The 23,478-nt window shown below is 36.6% G+C and overlaps 1 protein-coding gene across 6 annotated transcripts in view; it reads right to left on the bottom strand.

The window, feature by feature from the left end:
• Positions 1 to 23,478, bottom strand: part of TENM2 (teneurin transmembrane protein 2) — a 959,433-nt gene that overhangs the window by 32,351 nt on the left and 903,604 nt on the right. For 5 of the 6 annotated variants that reach the window (XM_087887374.1, XM_034406200.3, XM_087887377.1 and 2 more), the window contains 6 exons: positions 21,952 to 22,095; positions 19,235 to 19,484; positions 13,816 to 13,836; positions 7,739 to 7,971; positions 6,072 to 6,226; positions 4,721 to 5,595 (listed from right to left, as the gene is read on the bottom strand). In XM_087887374.1, the coding sequence (XP_087743500.1) occupies positions 4,721 to 5,595; positions 6,072 to 6,226; positions 7,739 to 7,971; positions 13,816 to 13,836; positions 19,235 to 19,484; positions 21,952 to 22,095 (1,678 nt within the window). The remainder of the gene's footprint in view (positions 1 to 4,720; positions 5,596 to 6,071; positions 6,227 to 7,738; positions 7,972 to 13,815; positions 13,837 to 19,234; positions 19,485 to 21,951; positions 22,096 to 23,478) is intronic. The other variant, XM_087887373.1, reaches the window with a different exon arrangement.

Here is a 23,478-nt window from a genome sequence, read left to right as displayed (position 1 = left end):
TTTTCTTTGAAGATGTTTTGCTTCTCATCCAAGAAGCTTCTTCAGCTCTGATTGGATGGTGGGGAATGGAAGTATTTATACTCCTTGCAGACAGCTGGTCATTTGCATTTTTTTAGAGAGTCAACACAGATAAATTTCCAGGTGGCCTGAACAACTCACTCTTGAAAAAGTACATTGAAATTTTTGTATATCAGATCAAGAAGTTCTACTATATTTGCTATATTTGAGAGAATACCAGCAATTCTTCACTTGATAGGAAAAATAAATATTTTTGATATTTCTTTTTAATTTAGCAATTTTGGGGGAGTATGAATGTGTGTGTGTGTGTGTGTGTGTGTGTGTGTGTGTGTATGTATGTATGTATGTATGTATGTATGTATGTATGTATGTATAAAGCTTTGAAAAGAAGGAAAAAAAAGAAGGGAAACAGTGAAATATTAATGGCATACTAATAATAGATAGTGGCAAATTATGCCATTGTGTAAGCCCATTGAGATATGTGGAGATAGAGAATTGTCCAGAAAGAAAAGAAAGCAACAGACTGAATATCATATGGGAGGATCAAATGTCCTGGAAAAAAATTCTTGCCATCCGCTGGGAAGAGAATGCCTTGACTAGTTTGCAACAGAAGCTTGACAATATGACTTAATTATCCAATGGATTGAGGCAGGAGGCAGCTGTAAAACATTTATTGCACACAGTAAGTATGATGGAGCAGGACATTTCCTGGGATCTGATAAGTGCATGGGAGAATCAGCAGCCACGAAACATCAGAGAGCTATTAAAATGCCACGATTAAGGTATATTACTAAAGGAGGGAATCTTATGGGATAGTTACAGTCAGTATATTATGTTTATTTCTAAAATATGTGACGATTATTGCTTTGGGTGTTTCTAATGCATATTATGCTTGTCTATGTTTTATTCAGAGACTTGCTATGTTTACGGTAGTAAAGATTCATGAGTTATGTCTACACTAGTGGGATCAGCCAATAGTCATTTCAGAATGAAAAATCACATAGGACTTGGCAGAATTTCTGCACCAGGAGTAATGGCATATTGGTTTGCCTCTGTTCCAAAGCGAAAACAGATAAGGAAGGCTCTACCCTATTCTTTCTTGCATAGTTTTTCTCAAGTACATTTACTTTTTTCAACATTTCCAAAAAAATCTCCAACTGCATCCATTCCTCTCATTGGCACCTTATTCTGCAAGTTAACAAATTGTGTGTCTTTTGAAAATAACACACACACACCATTTACCATTATTCTGCATGAATCTGCAACTTAACTATTATTTTAATTATAAACCTTGGCTAGTCATTAAAAAACAATTTTTCCCCCTTTATTGATGTTTTATTGTTGTGTGCTCTTGGGGAAATGGGTGGTTAGATAAATTTTATAATAAATACCATGTTTCCCCAAAAATAAGACCCTGTCTTATATTTTTTTGAACCCTGAAATAAGCACTTGACCTTATTGCCATGCACTCAAAAGCCCGATTGGGCTTATTATCAGGGGATGTCTTATTTTGGAGGAAACAGGGTAAACAAACAAACATACAAACAAACAAACAAAATAATCTGACAGCTCAGGAACTGAACATCTGTATGCCTAAACTAATGAAGATTAGAAAAAACAAACCCAAACAACTAAAACAAAGAAAACTTTAATCTATCCATTCTTTCTTCTCCTTTACTGTTCAAAACAGTACTTCATGCTATATTGGATGAAGAATGTTACAAATACATTGAAGTTAGTCTTGCAAACCAGGACTAATGGGATGTGGTCACCCATTTACTACCCTTGAAAGTCACATTGCAATTTTTATCAGGAAGATTTAAGAAAGGTCTGCACCTGTTTACTATCATTTTACAAACTGACCTGCAGATGGCACTGCTGAACTTCTTCAGTGACAAATTTCATCAAAATAACAAAAAATGAATACAGCCTTGGAAAATACTATCTTTCAATCAGAAAAACCAGACATATGATTATTTATGCTCTCAAATTACATTTGTTTGGTGTGAGAATCATACATTAAAAAAAGAAGCCATTAATAGTCAAAAAGAAAGAAACACTTCTTTCTGTTCATCGAAAAGCATGACCCTGGTTGAGGGTGTGGAAATAATAAATATTCACAGGACATATTTGCAACAGGCATTTCTTCTGAAAAGTGTAATTCTCATATTGTAAGTCTGCCTACTTGAATCCACTTGTACCAAGCAATGCAAACATCATAGCAACTTCCATGTATTCATGAGGCTATGTGAATTTCATATCTGGTCCATGAGTGAGAGGGATATCTGTCATCTTTAGCTGTACTAATATTTAAACAGTGTTTCCTTCTTTAACCTAATACCATTGCATTTAAGAGCTGCCACAAGGTTTACATAATCTCTTCCATTTTACTTCATATGATGTGATTGAAAAAGCAGGTGTCCAGTAATGGGTGGGATCTGTGCTTATTGGCTGATGTATACACTTTTCCCTACCTCTGAATCTCATCAGCTGCCATTCAGTTGTTGTCTAACTGAAGAGTTGGATGTAGCAGTATTGTGCCAGTTGTCAAATCAAATCTTTATTTCAGTCATTGACCAGTATAGCTGCTGGTCAGGTATGGATAGAGAACTCAGTAACAGAGAAAGGCCCTTAGATGCAGTTTCCTTGTGTAATTGTTATTATGTACACAAATTGTTTTAGTCTCATGTAAAACAACTATAATTACGATCAGAATTGTCAAACTAAGTCTACACAGTTTTCTTTTCGCTTCTCTGTTGTTTCTGTCTCCTGTGTTGCACTGACTGCATTTCAGTAATACCTGAATCTGTAGTTAGTTTAAATCATCGTTTTTTTAAAAAAAAACTGGTCAAAAGTAAAAAAAAAATAATCATTGATTTATTAAAAAATATTGTCTGATTTAAATTAAGATAGTTTTTGGTTTGGTTCAAATATAATTGAAAGCTGATCTAATGATAAACTAAGAATCTGAAGCTTCTAATCTTATGGTGGCTGTACCCAAGGAGAGGAGGGAAGTAGAAACTGATGATCTCCCCCCACCCCTCCTCCTAAATCCAGTAATTTAGCATTAGATTCAGACTGGAACATTGTGAGGAACCAAGTGTACAAATGCTCACATGAAACAGCAAGCTTCTTGTGAGTAGATCTGAGGCACTGTCTTGATTTTCCATTACAATGGACAATTTCCTAACATGCAAATATTCATCTATAGCAAATGTGTTCTTAAAAAAATATTCCACTTTGGACAGTGGGGCTGAACTTTTAGCAATAGAGTTAAATAAGTAATGTAGCTTGCTTCTTAGCATACAAAGTTTGCATGCTTTCTTATAAGTAGTTATTTTATTTTTGAGTGCAAACTCTATGTGAAAGATAAACAACTAGCTTAGATGTGTATGTTAATATTTTATCCATTTCTATCTATGAAATGATCTTTTTGAAAATTAGTATTTTTCATTGTCCATATTTGCAGAATGCCAATTAAAAAAACCTGCTTTGCTTGTGTAGGTTGTTTTTTTCAAAAATGCACAACACTTTAATCTCTTGCAATTATATAGAAAAGCATTTTCTTTCTAACCTAATTCCCGAAGTAATTGCAATTTTTGGACTCTCTGGAAATAGTATATCACATAGATTTTATAAAATATATATTTTAGGATGCAATTTCCTCACTATTTGCAGAAACAAGCAATCGGTAAATTTTATCAATGCTTTATCTGCTTGTATAGAAGATGATCCCACTATCCTGACATTTGAAGGGTAAGATTTGTTACCTGAATTCCAAAAGTAACTCTAATATTGATATCCCTGTGGGGAGGAAGATTACTGGGGTGTAGCCACAGTCTATTAGGCAGTATAAATAGGGCAAATAAATATCCTCTGTCCTGACAGACAAGGTTAACAAAGTTTTGTCCTACTAGTACTGGACACCAATAAATTCTTTAGGCATTTCAAAATTACACCCACTTTTACCAAGCTCTATCTTCAAAATTACTTCAAAGTTGTTTTTCTCTGGGTTCAATAATAAAGACTATGTGGCATCTTTTTTTAAAAAAAAATGTTATTCCACCTTTATTATTTTTTATAAATAACTCAAGGCAGTAAACATATCCAATACTCCTTCCACATCCTAATTTTGCTGCAACAACAGCCCTGAGAAGTGACTTGGGTTGAGAAAGACTGATTGGTCCAAGGTCACTCAGATGGCTTTCATGCCTAGGGTAGGACTAGAATTCATAGTATCCTGGTTTATAGCCTGGTGTCCTAACTATTACATCTATATGCATTATTTTTATAAGACATATATTACTGCATTCTTAATATAGATAAAAAAGCTGTAAATGAACTATAATGGTATTATTTTTTCCCATGATTGAACCAGAGCACTGGTTAATTCATTCAATGTTCTCTTACCAATGTTTTATCCATTCTTTGGCTCCATCTTTGATTCTGTCGAATTTTATTTTTGCATAAAACATTTCAAGCTATATGAAAACCCATAGTGACACAATAAGAGTAAACAAGAGCATGCATGCAAAAGTGAGTGCTCAGGCTCCCTTTGGAGACCACTCAACATGCTTAGACCTACCTTATCTGAGACATCCTGCATGAAAAAAAAAAGTACTACCTTTTTCCTTATGAAGACAGATGATTACTCAGATAGACAATGAATATGCACTATAGGTTATTCTAAAAACAGCCTTACTCATAAAATGTTGTCCATCCCGTTTCATCACTTTTTGTTGCCAAGAGACCACTGCTTCCATGATAGGTCATTAATCCAAGTTCCAAGGTCTGGGTTGACACTCCTTTAAGACCACCATTGGTGCTGACAGCAAGAGTCACAATTTGATTGTCAGGCATTAAAAAATGGCGTGCAGCTCCATTTGTATCCCGCCTAATTTTCAGAGAGTTGCCGTTGTTATCAACCAACTCAGTCACATCATTATCAGCACTATAGGTGAAATTATATAGATATTCTCCCGTGACAAGACTGAGAGTATATTGATGGATGCCATCAATGTTGAAGATGTACAGCTCCTGCTCTCTTGGTGAAGCGATTTCATATTGGTTGAAAGAGCTGAGGACTGGTTTATTTTTGCTGACGGCTCTGATGCGTATGTTTCCAAGATCTGCTATGTAAATCGTACCATCTGGTGCCACAGCTAAGGAGGATGGAGTGTTTAAGATGGCATCAGTTGCATAAGCATCATCACCAGCATAGCAATTACAGTTGACATCATTTTTGCAGTCACAGTCTGAAGCTGCCCCAGCCAGAAGGCAAATCTCGCCATTTGTGGTGACCTGACGAAGGCGGTTAATTTTTTTCTCATCTGTCTCACTGATGTAAAGAATGCCAGCGTGTGAGATGGCAATGGCACTGGCTGACTCCAAAGCAGAATGAATGGCCAGTTTACTAAGAGAGTAGTCTATCCCAGGAACCTGACAGTGCATTGGACGACCAGCAATGATGCTAACCTGATGGTTCTCAGTGATTCGCAAGATGACATTATTCTCCAAAACATACAGTGAATTATCCATTGGATTGACAGCCAGATCAGTTGGCCATTCCAGTCGCACCTATAGAATAAGCAACACATTACTATTGTTTAAAAAACTTGGGATGAACAAAGGTTTGTGTGGAACAGCAAATAACTGGCCAGTTTTAATGGAGTTAGTCAAGTATCAAAGCTGTATGGAATTGCCTTAGACAATATTCTTTTCAGTATTCATTAAACCTACATGCAGTCAGCTCTCTGGATGCTTATATAAAGGATTAATTGCCCCCCTTTCCAGATAAAGGATAACCAAAGCTAATTAAATCACATTACTGTATCACAGTTCTTTTTTTTTTTCTCCCTGTTGTAGATATATACAGTAGAAGCTTCTGAAAAGAAGGCTTGGCTTTTTTGTGTTGCTAATTATGTTAAATATTATATGTTGTATAATCAGCAATAACTTTTTCTCTCGGCATGTTGAAACTTCTGGTGTATCTTGGAGGTAACCAGAAGACATTTATCCATCTGTTTTATTATCAGAAGCAAATAACATTCTACCTGGGTGACATCCATGCTGGAATCACAGCTCAGTGGCCGAACAGCAGTTAGGTCATTAGAGCCCAGCAGAGTTGATATGATACCATTCTGATCAACTTTCCTGATCATTGTTGCATCAACAAAATACATAAGGCCATATTTATCCACTGCAATACCTGCCAACATGAAACAAAAGCAAAAATAAGATTAGATTATACTGTATATATCATCATATATCATCTATCATTATATATTGATAATTCCCCTGATAATTTATCCTTTTGATGTTTTATGCTTTCAAATTCAGTTTTGACCAATTAAAAGAGTATTTCTCATTAATGTCCATTATAATTTTTTTAATTTTTAATTTCTATAAATTCATTCCCATTCTAATCCTAATACAATGTGACTTGTTTTCTTTTTCCTTGTATTTAAAAAAGGTTATTCATTCTTTTTTTTTTTCACAGTACAGACATTTAAATAAAACTTAATTTGGAAATCTAGGAATAAAGCTTTCGTATAAAGTTCAGAAAATCTCACTGCCTATGTCATTTGTTACCATGCCACCCTATAAAGTTCTTCAGATTTCTTGCCACTGTTCCCTGTACGAAAGGCACTTTTTCAGATTTTACCTCAGAAATGTGTGCTTGCATTGTCAGTTTTACACAGAAGGCATTGACATATGTTATATAGGGATGGTTTTGAAAATTGTTAAATAAATTATATTTATGTTAAGGAAATACATGCACACATGCATTTGAAGAAAAAAAAATCTTCAAACTTCTAAAACTTATCTGTCACTAATTGAATCCAGGCATTCAGGTCCAAATAAGTTATGTCATCCCTTTCTTCTGCACCTCTTTATCTTTTATCTGTTTCAACTACTGATGTCATACACTGTTGCTACTCTGCAACAAAAAGTGATATTCCAAGCAAATACTTAGTAATGTTGCCTAGTATCTGAGACTTTTTATCTTCCTTGGTGTTCACCAAGCTTCCTGTGCCACCCAACTTATCTCTTTTTTCTTTATTAAAAATAATCACATGGAAAGATGACATGCTGCAAAGAAAAACACACATTTCCAGCATTATTTTTATTTCCAAGAAGGCCTCTGGGCTTTGTGTAAGCCCTATGGATATTCTTAAAAAAATAAATATGGTAGGTGTGTGCAGCTCAGCATTTTGTTTGCAAATATGCTTACCAGCCTGAGATTGGAGGGGGGGGGGAAGATAAAGAGGAAGTGATGGAGAGTACGAGAAGCAACTTTTGCTAAATTTGGTAAATGATTGTTTTGTGAGAACATCCAAGATATGCTTTTGAAATTACCAATACGCTGAACGATCCAAAAAGATTCTTGGCCTACAACATCCAAGGATATGTTTGGAACTAGGAACAAGATTTCATTCGAACAATCAAGGAAAGCTCACCATAATGTCATTTTCAATATAATAAGTCAGAATAATTTACTCATTCAATTTGGAAGCTAGACTATATATGTGACCATTAGGTAGCAATTTATTTTATTCAGTATTTCTTTACAGTTCTTCTAGTGTTTTCATTAATTTCAAAGGACTGCAATCCTAGGGCCCATAAACAATGTCTCGAATAAATATTTTATTTCTGGGTTATCCTACCCAAACCAGCCATTTGCTACACAACAGCAAGTGCTGCCCATGATGCCCCTTACCTCGAGGGCTCATTAATGTTGCATCTACTGCTTTCCCTCCATCACCACATCTGGCCTCATCAAAAGGCAGGCACTGCTCCCCTGTCCCTGCGACCACTTCTGAATTACCAGCCAGGTCTTTTGCACCAGTAAGGCTTTTGACTTTGTAAATACGACGACTGTTGGTATCCGAAACATAAAGAGAGCCCGAAACAGGATCCACGGCTAGGTAGTACTTGTGGGCAGGATTGTTACTTGAGGAGAAAGAGAGAGAGAGAGAGAAAATGATAGCTTCAGTAGGTCTGGTGTACAGAGAGATCATTGTGCAGATACATATTAATTAGTTTTAGTCCAGAAGCATGAATTTGTCATCCTTCTGTCTAAAAGCAACCCCATATACACAGAAAACCTGCGCTCGTATAACATGCTTAACATAGTTCCTATTTCTGGATTCACGCAAAACACTAACCCAATTAACTGGCTTCACACAACACACTAAGCCTTACAAAAGCTAACCCAGTTAAGCAAGCTTGGCATGCTGTGCCAAAGCATCTGCTAGGTCTCTACTTGTGCTGGTTTCATAGCATACCATGAGGTCTGGCAACCCCAATTCATGCTTCCTTTCATTTTGGCTAGAATGGGTCGAGTTTAGGTTTGGGTGTGAGAAAACCTCTGCTCTAAACTGACAGGACAGCCTGAAGAAATGTCTTCATTCACAGCCTCTCCAATTGCAGGACTGTGATTGTGCAAATCCGAGGGACAATAATGTCACTCATTACCTATCACTTTGAATTCCTTGGATGATGGGCAGATGGAAAAGTGGTAAATAAATAAAGCTGGCGGGGGCTTTTACATAACCCTCTAGCTTTATTTTACTTAAGTGAACGTTGGTGGCATGTTTTATCTCAAATTATTTCTGTAGTCCTGTTTACACCAATATGAGACTGAGTACACCAATATCTGAGTAATATGAACTCAGTGAAATTTACTTCTGAGGTAATTTTGGAGTGTAAATGTTAGATTCAGTTCTTAACAGCTTAGCTCACTAAGAGGTTCCTGTCAATTACAAGACAAAGCCACCTTGGCTTTTAATCAATCTTTCTTTGAGCATTACATCATTCTACTTCCCCCACATCTCCAAAACTGGAATAGACTGATTTACATCTCAGTAACAAGGGCACTGGAAACATATATGATTCTCATGAATTTCCATTTATGGATTTCCTTTTTTCCATCCATGAGAATTCATTTATTATACAGAGCTTAAATGTTTTGTTTTGGAACAATGCTTTAAGAAATAATGTAACCACAAACGCAAAAATACATGAGACCAGAATTTTAAATTGCTTTTGACAGGAGGCTGTTATTCTTTAAAAAAATTTTTTTACAGCATCTGTGCTGGCTTGTAAAATCTTTATCCCATCTTCCTACATTGCCAAATAATAGAAAATTGTCTAACCTGCTCTGATTCTCTATAAAAAATAGGTAGACTCATAATTTTTAATTGCACACATCCTTTCCTCTTAATAAAAAGAGCTTTTTTAGAAAGAGTTTTTATAGTGTGGTGGGTAGCCTGGGATGATTAGAAGTATAACACCTACATTTAGTATTCCAAAAGAGTAACAAATGTCATAAGATTAGTCACTTTCAAGGTTAAAGCTGAAGTAGGGCAAAACAGTCTTTGTTATTAAAATAAAATCAAGATGTTCTAAACAGGTTCCCTCTTCGAAGGTTTTCTCTTCAAAGCCTACGCTTTGAAGTGCTTCACATTTCCCTTTGAGAAAAGGAGTAACATGCATTTAAAGTATGTGGGAATGGCTTTGCTATTATTACTGATTGCCCAGAAAACAATTTTCTCACAATATAAAAATGCATAGTGAAATAATTTCTGCTGTGTTTTATCTTAGTTACTGTTTGTTTGAAATAAGGCAGCTGGAACTTACGGGTTAGGAAAATTGCTAAAATCAGCCACATATTCGTATTTGGCTGACAATGTGAAGTGGTGGTTAAGCCAAAGCAGACTTTGATGTCTCCAGAGATATAGTACAGATAGTCCTTGATCTATGATCATTTAAAGTTACAATAACACTGAATAAATGATTGCTCCTTGGAGTTCTGGCCATCCTAGGACACCCCCCCCCGTCATGTGATCACAATTTGGGTGTTTGGCAGCTGGTTTGCACTTATGACCAGTTGCAAAGCCCCATGATCACATGATCACCATTTGCAACTTTTGTTGTCCTTCAGGGAACAGATCAAGTGACTGGGTAAATTTCTCCCACCTGCATACTATTCCTTAGCTCCTTTGTATTAAACTGTGCCAACTACTCACCACCCCCCATGCATCTCTTCTGCTCACTTCCTGATCTGTGCCATGCCTCTTGCACATCTTCTCACAACACCAACCTGTATACACTTCTTGTACATTACCTAGTACTCCTTTTTCAACCCATGTCATGCCTCTCATGTACCCCATTGCATCCTTGCATCCCCTCATGCACCCTCCCTGACCCTCCCCATGCCTCTGGTGCATGCCTTTGCACCCACTCACACTCTCCCTGACCATCCCCTGTATCATTATGTATCTCCTTGCCTTCTCCCAGTAGCAGCCGTTGACTTGCCTGTTGGCCTGAGACTTTCAATTTCCTGCTGGCTTCCTCATGGACTTTGGTTGTGGGAAGCCAGCAGGAGGCTGCTTCACCTAACAACTATTGGATTCAGTTAACAACGGCAACCAGCAATGTAGAGATTGCCCTTGTTAAGGGATGGGGTTATGTCTTATGATCGCATTGCTTAGCAATGGAAATCCTAGTTCCAACTGCTGTTATCAGTTGAGGACTACCTGTACTTGAGAAGGTACTATATGTTAGTACATACAATTCTGCTCATTCCTGTCATGATAATGTGTGTTTTTGTATGATTTTTGAATGTTGCCTGCATTGCAGGTAAGGCCTGTAGGTAAATATGTAACTGCCACAGCCAATTGCATGTGTCTAAGCTGCTTACACTCCTACTTGCTCTTCAAACAGTTCATTGGGTGGGTCTTGCCTACAGCCTTCAAGATAGAAGCTTTACAAGTAGTTTTTTCATCACATCAGAAATGAGTTTTGTATGTGTTCATTAATACTTTCCACTTTATAATTATTTTAAGGTAGGTAATTAGAAGCTATGATCTGGAGAACTTTGGTTTAGATTTTATCTTAGTCATAGTGTCATTTAATTGTATAAAGAGCAGGAGACTCATTAAAAGAGTAAGAATATCTCTGTGTTCAATAAGCAATGCACAGAACAGCTACTTTTTTGGATGTTCAGTGGAGGATACAGTGATTTTACAATGGTTCATAAAGCACAGGGGATCTATTCAGTAAGTAAAACTTATACAATATAGACCATTTGACATCAAATACTTTGGTTTTCTTTCCATGTGTTCCTTATGTTTCATAATATTGTGATCAACTTCAGCACTGGTATGCAATCAAGTTTGAGCTGTCATCCACCATCCCCAAGGTTCAAGGTCACAGTGGTGGGATTCAATTTTTTTTACTACCGGTTCTGTGGGTGTGGCTTGATGGGCATGGCATGGCATGGCTTGGTGGGCATGGTTTGGTGGACATGGCAGGGGAAGGATACTGTAAAATCTCCATTCCCTCCCCATTCCAGGGGAAAGATACTGTAAAATCTCCATTCCCTCCCTACTCCAGGGGAATTTACTGCAAATTTCCCATTTTCTCCTGATCAGTTGGGACTCAGGAGGCAGAGAATAGATGGGGGTGGGGCCAGTCAGAGGTGGTATTTGCCGGTTCTCCGAACTACTCAAAATGTCCACTACTGGTTCTCCAGAACTGGTCAGAACCTTCTGAATACCACCTCTGTTCAAGGCGGAATAGCATTGTGGGCTCCTTGGTGCTCTCTGAGCTTGGTTGTTTTCTTGCAGCATCATCAATGCTAGCTGATGATGTTACCTAGTTTGGGTAATGAAACCTCTGCAAGAAAATAACCAAGCTCAGAGAGCACCAAGGACTCCACATTTCAACCCTGATCTACAAATATTCTTCTTCGTAGGCACAGCATTACTGCAGAGAAGCTTTTCATAATATTTTCATCTTCCAGAAGTATGTACAGTATGGACTAATTAGTCTCTAAGGTTTCCTGAAAGCATGATTGCCTCTTTCCTGTTCTCTTGTAAAATTAGCATTCTGTAATCTGCAGCTATCCTGTAAACCCGTACATTCCTGCCAAGCACACAATAGCTTAGTTTTGTGGCAAATCTTTTCTTTTTTGCCTTCATAACAAATCAATCCTAAAATACTATTTATGGAAGCCTGCAGTGTTAATTCTCTATATGGCAATAACAAGTCCCTCAGATCTGACACAAAACTAAGCTATTGTTTTGCTGAAATCTTTCTGCCTTATTTCATAGGGTCATTGAGTGTCTTGAGATATTAGAGGCTTTTTCTAATAAATCTATTTTGACAGGTGTTCAAGGTGTGGAGCAAGTGAACCACCTGCAAATTTAGAAATGTCAGCTTCAGCTATTCAAATAGACAACTGGACTAAATGGAGATACTCCTGCACAAACATCCCTGGGCTAACAGGCAGATGGAATGAGTATTTTAAATAAGATCTCTGCAGATGCCAGCCCTAGGTGACACAGGGCAAACTCCTTTAAAAGCCAAGAGAGGTTTTAAAAGACAGCAGAACAAAGACAGAAAATTAAGTTATTTCTTGTTAAGTAGATTTCTTGAGGGAACAGAGTGAGATAAATAAAGCCAGCTCCACAATAAAAAATGTTCTGGCCAATTACGTTAGGCATCGTTGCAAACTGGGATTTGATGATATTCAGATTGGATGATAGCCTTGTGAATGAAGTTGTAAAAATGCAAAAAAAAAACCAAAAACAAAACAAAACAAAACAAAACAAAACAACCCACACACACACAAAAACACCCACATCTTTTGCTGAATTTGTCATTAAAAGAGAGGTCCTGGGGTATGAGAAAGTAAGTCAAGATGATGCCCGCAATAATGCAATCAAAGCTCTGCCCATTTTCAATGTGCATTGTGCATTGTTTGCATGTAATACACATAAAAACAGGCAAATCTTTAATTGCACTGCTTTGACTTTTTTAACAATATGAGTACCCTAAATTGACTACGATAATGTAAGATTTCTAGTATCGTGTAACACTAAGTGACTTTATTAGTAACACAAGTGAATTGGACTGGGGCAACAACTGCCTTGTATACAAGCACAAACATCATTTAACATAGAATCTTTCATTTTTATTTCAGAAACTGAATTTCACAAATGCTAATTTGTGTTAGAGTAAGGACAATGCATTTGAGTTTAGCAATTACATCAAGAGACATGTTATGCTTTAATTATTCAAATGTTAAAACATTTTCCATAAATGTATCTTTGGAGAATGGGCAGCTCTAGGAATTGCAAAAAATACTAGCAAGTAAGTGCCTGATTGTCTTTTATGGTTTTTCACATACTTCTAGGACAATGTCCAAAGGTGGTGGATAAGCAAAATCATGCATCCCAAAAGTGAACAGCAAAAGGAATCAAACCTTTTGCAAAGGAATTTAAACTCACTTCAAAATAACTAATGAGGTTGGTGATTGGATATAATCTGTTCAAAGTACCCTAATAATATTGAGTTAAAGGGTGAGATGGAATGGGAGAACAAATCTGGAGAAAAAAAATCCTTTAATGAATTGGAAATGAGTTTTTGACCCATTTCTAGTCCATTAGTGGTTTTCTAAATCCTTTTCAGCATTTACAAGAGCCACTGCTCGAGTTTTCCTCAACCATTTAAGCGAATTAGACACTACACAGAGAGAATGGTCATATTGAAGTTGACTTGGAGTTCATTATATTCTCATTCCATTAGATAATTCTTTGGTCGCTTTTTTACTGCATTTGTATAACTACTACTGCTTACCGTATTTCTAACACAAAATTAGCACATTAATATTGCTATACCTGATGCATTAAAAACAGAATGTTACACAAAAAAGCACAACACAAAAAGCAAACAAAACGGAGCAAGCAAGCTATAGCAAATGATAATAGGATTGCAAACTTGTCTTACCTATGTTTAAATTCTTTATTTCTTTACAGAAAGAAAACAGAAAAGAAACAAGGGGGGAGGGGGGGAGAAAGAGAGAACAGTTAGCCAAAGAAGAGACCATGTAGCAAACATTGCATATTGTCTTATTCTACAAGATGGAAAAAAGAAACCTGTTCCCAACATTAATCTTGGTTTATTCAGGCATGAAGCCATATAGCAAGTGTTGCTGTCCCTGTATCTGCTGGGATGGACCCTTAAGATTTATATTATAAGAATACGATAGTCCCTTTTGTCCCTTCAAATTTTTCACACTCTTCTTAGTTTACAATGTAGTATGGTGTTTCCCCAAAAATAAGACCCTGTTTTATATTTTTTTTGAACCCCAAAATAAGCGCTTGGCCTTATTTTCGGGGAGGTCTTATTATTTTGGGGCGCATGGAGCAAGATGGGGATCCTCTTGCCGTCTTACCTGATTTTCAGCTCTGTCTCTGTCTAACCAGATGAAATGGCAGTGACCAGCTGTGGATGCGTTTTAATATTTTTGGGGGCAGGGTGTAATTTTCAGGGAGGGCTTATTTTCAGAGGGGAGTTATTTTAGCACATGTATTCAAAAGCCTGATTGGGCCTATTATCCGGGGAGGTCTTATTTTCAGGGAAACAGGGTAGATAAAATAAATTGCAGTACTCTAAATGCAATTAGGCTAATACTGAATACAGGATTATTACTAAACACTGGGCTCCTGTTACTGCAACCTAATATTACTCCATTTTTTTCTGGAAACTGCACTGATTGCCATTTCTTATTCAGTTTGAGATATGTTAAAATACACATAATATTTATAACTATAATTCCCAAACCAGTCTATCTTGACGATATTTATGAATCTAACCCAATTTTGACATAGTTTAGAGATTGTTTTAAATCTTCATTCTACCTTCCATGTTGCAGCCTACAATTTCTAGCTTCACTTTATTTGCTATTTTGTTGCCCTAATCCAGGACAAGGTCTACTACAAATTCCTGGGAGGTGGGGGTGGGGTGGGGCAGGGAAGTCTCTATCCATGCTAACACAGACATGTTAATGAACATTCATTGAGTATGGCTGCTTAATCAACTGTTGATTCATGTAAAAGTACAAGCACTTGATCCACATTTTACAGTTCCTCCAACCAAAATATTCTGGGAGATCTCCTAAATGCTATGTTGTTCTTTCCATAATCTTTCCTAGTCTAGTGCCTAAATAAGATAGCCTGATAGAAGGTTTGCTGGATCCCACAAAAGCTATTATGGTTCCTAGAAATCAATTTATGATTCTTCAGCTCTAATTAGTTTATAATTAACAAAATTATGGATACAATCTAGGCATTCACAAAGGGGACTGAGATAAAGATTTCTGAATATTATCCCCTTAACATATTTTAGGCCCTAAACATGGTTCTTCTATTCTTTTAATCAATACCAGTTGAATAATCAATAAATATAAATGTATGGATATGAAAGACCAGCATTAATACAACTTTCCTGAATGAATCAACTTCCTTTTACAATGTGTTGGGTCCTTCAGCTTTAAAGCTAGTGTGTGTAGGTATACTGAGTATCCTCTGCTTTTTGTTATATTTCACAAACTTTGGAAGCTAAGTCATGCTTTTTTATTGTACTGGAACATAATTTGAATTTATTGGATCATAATTGAAGGTAATTCTCATTTAACCTGTAGTTTCTCACACTATTCAATTACCAAACTCTTCCAGTCTTCTCCCAGAAACTTATATTCAGCTTGCAAGACTTCCTCTCTGAACATGGATGTCCCATTTAACTGGTAGGACTGAGAGCCATTTATAAGACTACAATCTGTTAACTTTTCTATAATTATATTTTGCATCTGTAAATGTCACATCACAATCTTTTGCTCTCTTTTATCCTTTTATTTCCTCAAAACTGTCATATCTGAAAAATTAAAAGGAAATAGCTCCATCTCGATTTGGCACCGGTAATTCAATTCAAGCCTATAGCAGGAATGTAACTCAATTTGGTGCCCAGCAAGTTTCAGATTATGACATTCTGAATGCTTGGTCTAAATGAAAATTTGGGAAAATGATGCACACTACAAGAATATCTTTTGTTTACAGAGAAAATAGATTAAATTATAATTTCACTTATATTTTTGCATGGATTTGGAACACTTCGTTATGTCTTATCTTATTATTTTAAGTGTCCTATTTTTGTATTCGTGTAGAATGCATAGAAATTTGCAGCAATATTAGTTTTTATAATGGGAAACATTTGTGATATATGTTTAGACAGAATGTGAATTTTGTGCAGAGAGGGTGATTAAAATGAATGATACCTATTTTGCATATGATGGCCATGCTTCCCTGAAAAATTATGTATTTTTTTCAATAAAAGAAATAATTCACTACATCAGGTCAGCTATGGTAATGCAATACGGAGAATTTAGTCACATAGCATCTCAAGAGAAAAAAAAATGATCTACAGCTGCAATATGGTGTGCTCATTATTAAATCCAGTACTCTTTTCTCTCTTCCATTCCACCCATTAAATACTGTATTATCACATCCCCCCCACACACACTTTTTGGCATAGCTGCAAAATTGGTACCATACACTTCAGTACGATTAAGTATTAGAAAAATGCTTTGTGTAACTCTAAAATCAAAACAAAGTGGATTTAAATAAGAACTCACATCCCCGCCAAAATTGGCAGGGCAAGTTATTGCATATAAATAGGCAGGTAACTTGTACTGATGATGTTGTCTTGCTGGGTAATGAAAGGCCTGAAAGTTCAGAGAACACAAAGAATTCTAAACCAGGCTTAGCTCTCTCTGTTCCACCTATGTTAAAATGCAATCACCTCTGAATTATTCTAACCTATCTCATGCTCCTGAATACCCCTAGTCTATATTTGTTTATATGGGATCCATTCTTTGTTTCATTTCCATTAATTGCAAAACTATGTCTCATAGGATGCTTGACAAGGCAGCAAACACTACATTATACTGAATTTAATCAGAATTCCATTTGCCATGGATCTAATCAATTCTAGACAATATTGTAAAATATATTCTAATGGATTCACTTTAAAAAAATCTTGAGGAAACCAATGGACAAAAGTTCGCTTCTTGTTTTGTATAATTAAGAAAAAGATTTTTGCCTTTAAACAAACAATTATCAATCTATTAAAATTAGCAAAATGATTAATATTACACTTAGCTCTGGTTTTCAGCAGTTTGTATGTTTTAGGACAATGGATTCTAAGATATGTATAGTGTGAGCAGTTTTAACCATTATATACATGGAGTCTGTGACTCCAGTTTTGAAGACGCAAGCTAGAAATAGTAAAGCAGCATATAAGAATTAACAACAATGAAATAAAAATTGTATTCTATCCCATATTCATAAATTATCTAGAAATCAGGAGAGAGATTTCAGCTTTTACTAAAAAAGGTAAATATGGTTCAACAAAATCAATTATAATATGCCATTGAAGTAGAAATATCACAACATCACAAGTGTAATTGTCCTTGGTGATGCAGTGTTTAGAATGCAGTATTGCAGTCTACTTCTGTTGACTGCCAGTTGCTTGCAGTTTGGTAGTTCGAGTCTCACCTGCTCAAGGTTGACTCAGCCTTCCATCCTTCCGAGGTTGGTAAAATGAGGACCCAGATTGTTGGGGGCAATAGGCTGACTCTGTAAACAGCTTAGAAAGGACTGTAAAGCTCTGTGAAAGGGTATATAAGTCTAAGTGCTATTGCTATTGCTATAATCAGAAGATTTAAATTGGTGGTGGACAGCTTAATGAAAGTGTCACCCCAATGTGAAACTGCTTTGAAAATTAGGGCTGTGAAAGTATGATGGGACACCAGAGTTTGGAAGACTGAAATTTCAGATCCTCTGTTCTTTAGGATGTATCAGTTTAAGACATTTTTAAGGTATCCATATTGTCCTTTAAAGCTCTGCCCAAAATATAAAAAGGGGAAAAATGAATTCAAAAATTTTAGCCCTGCCCATTCTAGGGGCTTGGAAAAGAGATATACGGCGACTATAAATTGCCCAGCCATGCCATAAAAATAAATTCAAATATGAAGCTGATCAACATTTGCACTACTGTGCATAATTCTGTCCATTGCAGACTTTTGAATCAAAAAGGGACAAAAAGAGAAATCAAAATGTCTCAAGGTTAGAAGAACTCCACTTTAAGGAAACAAAATCAAATGTTTTGGCCTTTTAACTTAAAAAAGATTGTGTGATAAAGGTAAATTTATTTATTTATTTATTTATTTATTGGTTCGATTTATATGCCGCCCTTTTCCAGAGACTCAGGGCGGCTTACAATGCGTTAAGCAATAGCCTTCATACTTTTGTATATACCTGCTTAGTAGGGCTTTCGGCCCGCCCCCCTAAGCGGTGTTCTTTTTTATACAAAGTCAGCTCAAATCCGGGTCCTCATTTTACCTACCTTGAAAGGATGGAAGGCTGAGTCAACCTTGAGCCTGGTGAGATTTGAACTTGCAGTAATTGCAGGCAGCTGGTGTTACTTAACACCAGTTACATACTGTGTGTATGAAATTACACACAGAATACATGAGCATTGTTTTTTCTCCCATTCTCATCCTACAACCCAGGATTAACCATTTAAGATGAATGATGAGAGGTTCAGGATTTACTTGGGAATAGAAACAAGAATGAGCTACAGTCTTCATATTCTACTTATTGATTTCCAAAGCCATTTGATTGGCCAATGGGTATATACAATGCTAGACTAAATACATTGGCTATTTTAGCATTTGTTATTCTTATTCTCTTCTTTTGTTTTATTACCATTCCGTTCATACATACTTTCATCCACCCTTCTCCTTTGTCCTTTCCCTTCCTTTTCTCCTGCAATATTCCTTTGTATTCTTCTTCTTACTTTACCATTCCCACTGCCAATTTCCTGCTTCCCAATTTTGAGCCAGTTCTTTTCTTTTTGCTTTTCTCTTTCCTGACCATCTTAACTGATTTAACAGTCTTTGCGTCCTAATTTATTTTTCTCCTCTCCTAATTTAACTCCTCCCTCCTATTGTTGTTATGCCCAATTTCTCTTCTTCAGTTCCTTTTTTAAAACAAAACAAAAAGTTAATTTCCACCCATATTCCCAGCTTTCCAAAGACGAGGAAGATTCTTTTATGATAATGCTTAACCATCACTGGCCATTCTGATTCTTTAATGGTGAATTGCACAATTCATGGACTGCTTGAATTCCCATTATAATCTTCAAAAAAAGAGGGGGAAAATGCAACTTTATGCCAGTTTTGATCCATCAGCCATGTTCACCTATCAGTTGTGAACAGCGGATTGTGCTGAGGGCTACAAGTCTAGAAAGCTATAAAGAAAATCACTTAGGAAAGCTTTTATAGTGGTGCTTTTAGCAGTGGCATTACCTTAGCTCCAAAATGCTGGTGACGTTCCTTGAGGGAAAGATGCGTCGAATGTAGTTGAAATCCCCAACGAACAGGCTCCCATCAATTCCCACCGCAAGTGCAACAGGGGCAAGAAGTTTGTTTCCTTCTGCAAGTCCATTGCAACTTGGACAGGAGATACTTCGACGACGACCATTTCCCATAATGCTGGTAATTACTGCTGGTTGTTGAGTTAGAAACTGATTCTCTCCACTACCTTTGTGTAGAATACCTAACAACGTGCAGAAAAGCACATTGCATTTTATTTTTATTCATGGGATGATTTCATTACCAAATCCTTTGATTGGAATTTATCTATCTTCAGCGTTTTAGTACATGGTTCAAATTGTAAGGACATAGCTCAGTGTTGGTGAACCTTTTTGGCACCAAGTGCTGAACCGGGAGTGCGTGGGGGGCAGAGTGCCAGAAACCAGAAGAGCAGCTCCCCAGCATGCATGCACAGGAGCGCTGGAAACCGGAACAGCAGTTCCCTGGCACGCACATTCTGACCTTTTGGTTTCTGGCATACACATGTGCACCGGTCACCTGGTCTTCCGGTTTCTGGCATGCATGCACTTGAGAAGACCAGCTGGATGGCATGCATGCATGTGCTAGAAACCGGAAGCTCAGTTGGAAGTGGCATGCGGAGCCATCTCTCCGTTGCTCTTCCGGTTTCCAGCGCTAATGTGCACGTGAAGATGGCACATGTGCATGCCAGAACCCGGAAGAGCAATGGGCGATGGCTGGTGTGCCTGGAGAGATGGCTCTGCGTGCCACTTCCGGCACGTGTGCCATAGGTTTGCCAACACTGACATAGCTCATAGGTTTCTGCTAGCCAATGTTTTTTACTTTGCTAACTTCAACAAGTCACCCTATCCTTCACCAACCTAGTGTCATCCAGATTTGACAGACAATGCTGGAAGGAAGGAAGTATAGCATTGAAGTGGGGGCACTATGTCTTGAGACTAATATTAACTATGTAATATCTAATTCATTTTCTGAATATGGTAACTCTTTGTCTAACACAGGGAAAAAGAGACATGTTCTTTATTGAAATCAGTAATGCTCACAATAAAAATAGATAATTTAATAGTTTTTCCTTAGATCTTTCCCATTCTAATTTCCTATTAAGATATGCACCACTTGGAATAGCATGAGGTTTTTAATGAATTCAACCCTGAAAACCCAAGATCATTAACACCCTGAGATGCTAAAATCAACTTTGAATGTTTGGCAAGGGTATAATTGTTGGGAATTTTTCTTCCTTTTTTCCAGAGCAGGTGTGGTGAATATATTGAAGCCCTGGGAACTGATCAGCTTCTTTGTTCTTTCAAGTGAATGAGTTGAGAGAAAAAATTTCAACCTTTCTAGAAAAGAGGAAGTGAGAGAATATGCCAAACAGACATTAAATAATGAATTACTTTAAAAATGTGTTTCGTACTTGACACTGGCAATTTAAATTTGAATTTTTTATAGAAAGGTGATAGTCAACTTTCAGTCAGCTGAATTTTTTGTGTGTTAAAGTTCAATGTGTTTTATAAGTTGAACAAAAACGTGGATATGTGAAATAAACTGTGAAAGATAAGTCAAATAATTTAGTTTAAAGAAAATAATAATTTTATTCATTCATTTATTTAAAAGATTTATTTGCTTTGCCTTGCAGGATGTGAATGATTTACAAGAATACAGCAAAATATTCTTTAAAATCTAAGCCTTATATATAAATGTATCCTCTGCTGATGAAATTTCAATAATGCCTTAGATCAAACTTTCAAATATCCTTTTCTCAATTGGTAATGTGTAGATGTGTATGTGAATTAATTAACATACATACAAAAATTGTCATTTTTTAACTGTTATTCTGTTATCTGAGATTCTTAATACTTAAATTATGTGCATATCCTTAGCAATTCCTATACACAAAATCATATTTATGCATGCATGAATGAAACAAAAGTCAAGGGAGTCCTTTCTATAAATCTTTGTTTGTGTGGATTTGTAGTCATCGTTTGTTTGTCTCCCACCTCAAACCTAAAGAAAACTGGCACCAATTGTTGGTCAGTTGTGATCAGAAATGGATACAAGGGCCCATCCCTGGCTTAATACAATATCTGTGTTCACTTAATACAGTTAATTAGACCAGCAAACACCTAGCAATTACGTTCATATAACATGCTAACCTTGGCTAATTTTAAGCTTAGTTTCATTTTTGAGGTTTAGTCTCTTATACCAATCCACATGGTTCATTTCCAGTTCAATGCATTATAAAAATCCACAAAAGAAATTGTGGATTTGTACACAAAATGAATTAATTTAGTACTGTAAGATTAAGCAAGCTGTGTGCATGCAGCTAATGTCTCAACACAAACAATGCTTTTCAGAATCTCACTAAAGGCACAATGTTTCTTCATACATTTTAAACATTAAAATATATTTGGCCCTACAGGGCCTTCTTATTGTATCCATCAGATGTTAGCACAAGCATTTCTTAGTATTCCAAATACACCTATGAGAATGGAACCTACAGGGATTGGAAAACTTTTCTTCCAGATTTTGCTAAACTACAATTCTTTGTATCCTGCAACATTAGTCATGTTGACTAAATTTCTGAGAGTTGTTCGTCAACATCTTTAGGGAACAGATTCCCACCCAATGTAAAACTTACAAAACCCTCCACAAATGAATATCAATAAACTTACCACTCTTTATATTAAGTACATGGTGCTTATCCAAAGACCAGCCACCTAGATTTGAAGGGTCAAGTTCAAAGCCTTGCAGTAGAGCAGTCCTTTTCTCCCATAAAATCAGGCTGGGACAAGTCTCGTACTCAAAGCCCACAGACACTGAAATATATATAGATATATTTTAAATTAATAACCATTGTATGTGAATGACTTGCCATCTACTATGAAGTACAGTTCCCAAGCTATTTCATTTTATTCTACGTTATTAAATTTAGATATTTGACTTCATTTGACCCTGTTATTTAACTTGATGTATACTCAGAAGAGCTGTACAGAGCTTTAAAGTTGCAGGAAATGATTGATTTAATAAAGGAAGGAGGGGAGTGATGATGACAGCCCAGATTCTATTTTTAATTACCTGGCAGCTTCCAGCACTGAAAATACGTATCTAAATTCAATACTGTACTTTTGTGTTCATGGAAAAAAGTACAGAATAAAACTCTGGAAATACATTAAAAATGCATTAACCTGTTACCCAGTGGTGGGATTCAAATAATTTAACAACCAGTTTTCTGCCCTAATGATTTCTTCCAACAACCAGTTCACCAAACTGCTCAGAAAGTTAACAACCGGTTCTCCCGATCTGGTGCAAACTGGCTGAATCCCACCACTGCTGTTACCCCATTTTCCATAGAGTTATCAGATGGAGATCTTGGAAAATATTAAACTGTAGATTATTGTTCTTACCAAATTTATGGCTTTCTTATTCCAATTTGAAGAAAGCCTATTTATTATTCACCGTAAGGTGTACTGATTCTCATAAAGTTTCCACATATTATTACATACTGCAGAAACCAACAGGCAATGTCTTGGCACATGGATTAACATGATAATACCCAAAATGCTGTTTGGGTATTACTGTGAATAAAGTATTGAATTAGCACCAGGAAGTTCCAGATTCATCTTCACGTCCAGCCCTGGATGACTTGGGCAGTATGGCAGACTGGAAGGCTGGGCAGGTTAGGGCTCAGGAAGTTAATAATGCTGTGTCCAAAGACAAAGAGGGCCCACAGGAGTTGTAAGGTTTACTGTCAGGAAATTGCTCAGCCAGGCCTCCAAAGAGGAGATGAAGGTATATAAAATAGCTGAAACATCTTTTATATATACTATTTGAATCACTAGGTGGACAGAGAAGGAGGTAAAGATCAAGGAAAAGTCAATAAAGAAATAAAAAAATGACAGTTAAAATTAGAATGAATGGAGGAGGGATAGAAAATAGAACAGAAGTTATAAAGTATATCAGGGTGGAGGAGATAGTCACTATATCAGACAACCTGGTTTTTGTCAGACAGCTGCCTGTGTAGGAGGCCTAATGAAACTGACTCTATTTAAAAAGGACCATATAGTGGGGGGAAAAACCAGAGCAATGAAAGTGAAAAGAAAAAGTAAGTAGAAGTACTGTTTGTTTGAGTGAATGAATGTTAGAAAACTGAAAAGGAAGGTTCATCCCTGGAATGAGAGCACAGGAGAGGATACCTTACC

This window comes from Pantherophis guttatus, chromosome 2, assembly GCF_059756535.1.
Source record: "Pantherophis guttatus breed Tessera chromosome 2, ASM5975653v1, whole genome shotgun sequence".
Taxonomy (NCBI): Eukaryota; Metazoa; Chordata; class Lepidosauria; order Squamata; family Colubridae; genus Pantherophis; species Pantherophis guttatus.
The sequence above is the reverse complement of the archived record's forward strand: the minus strand, read 5'-3'. Positions and strand labels throughout refer to the sequence as shown.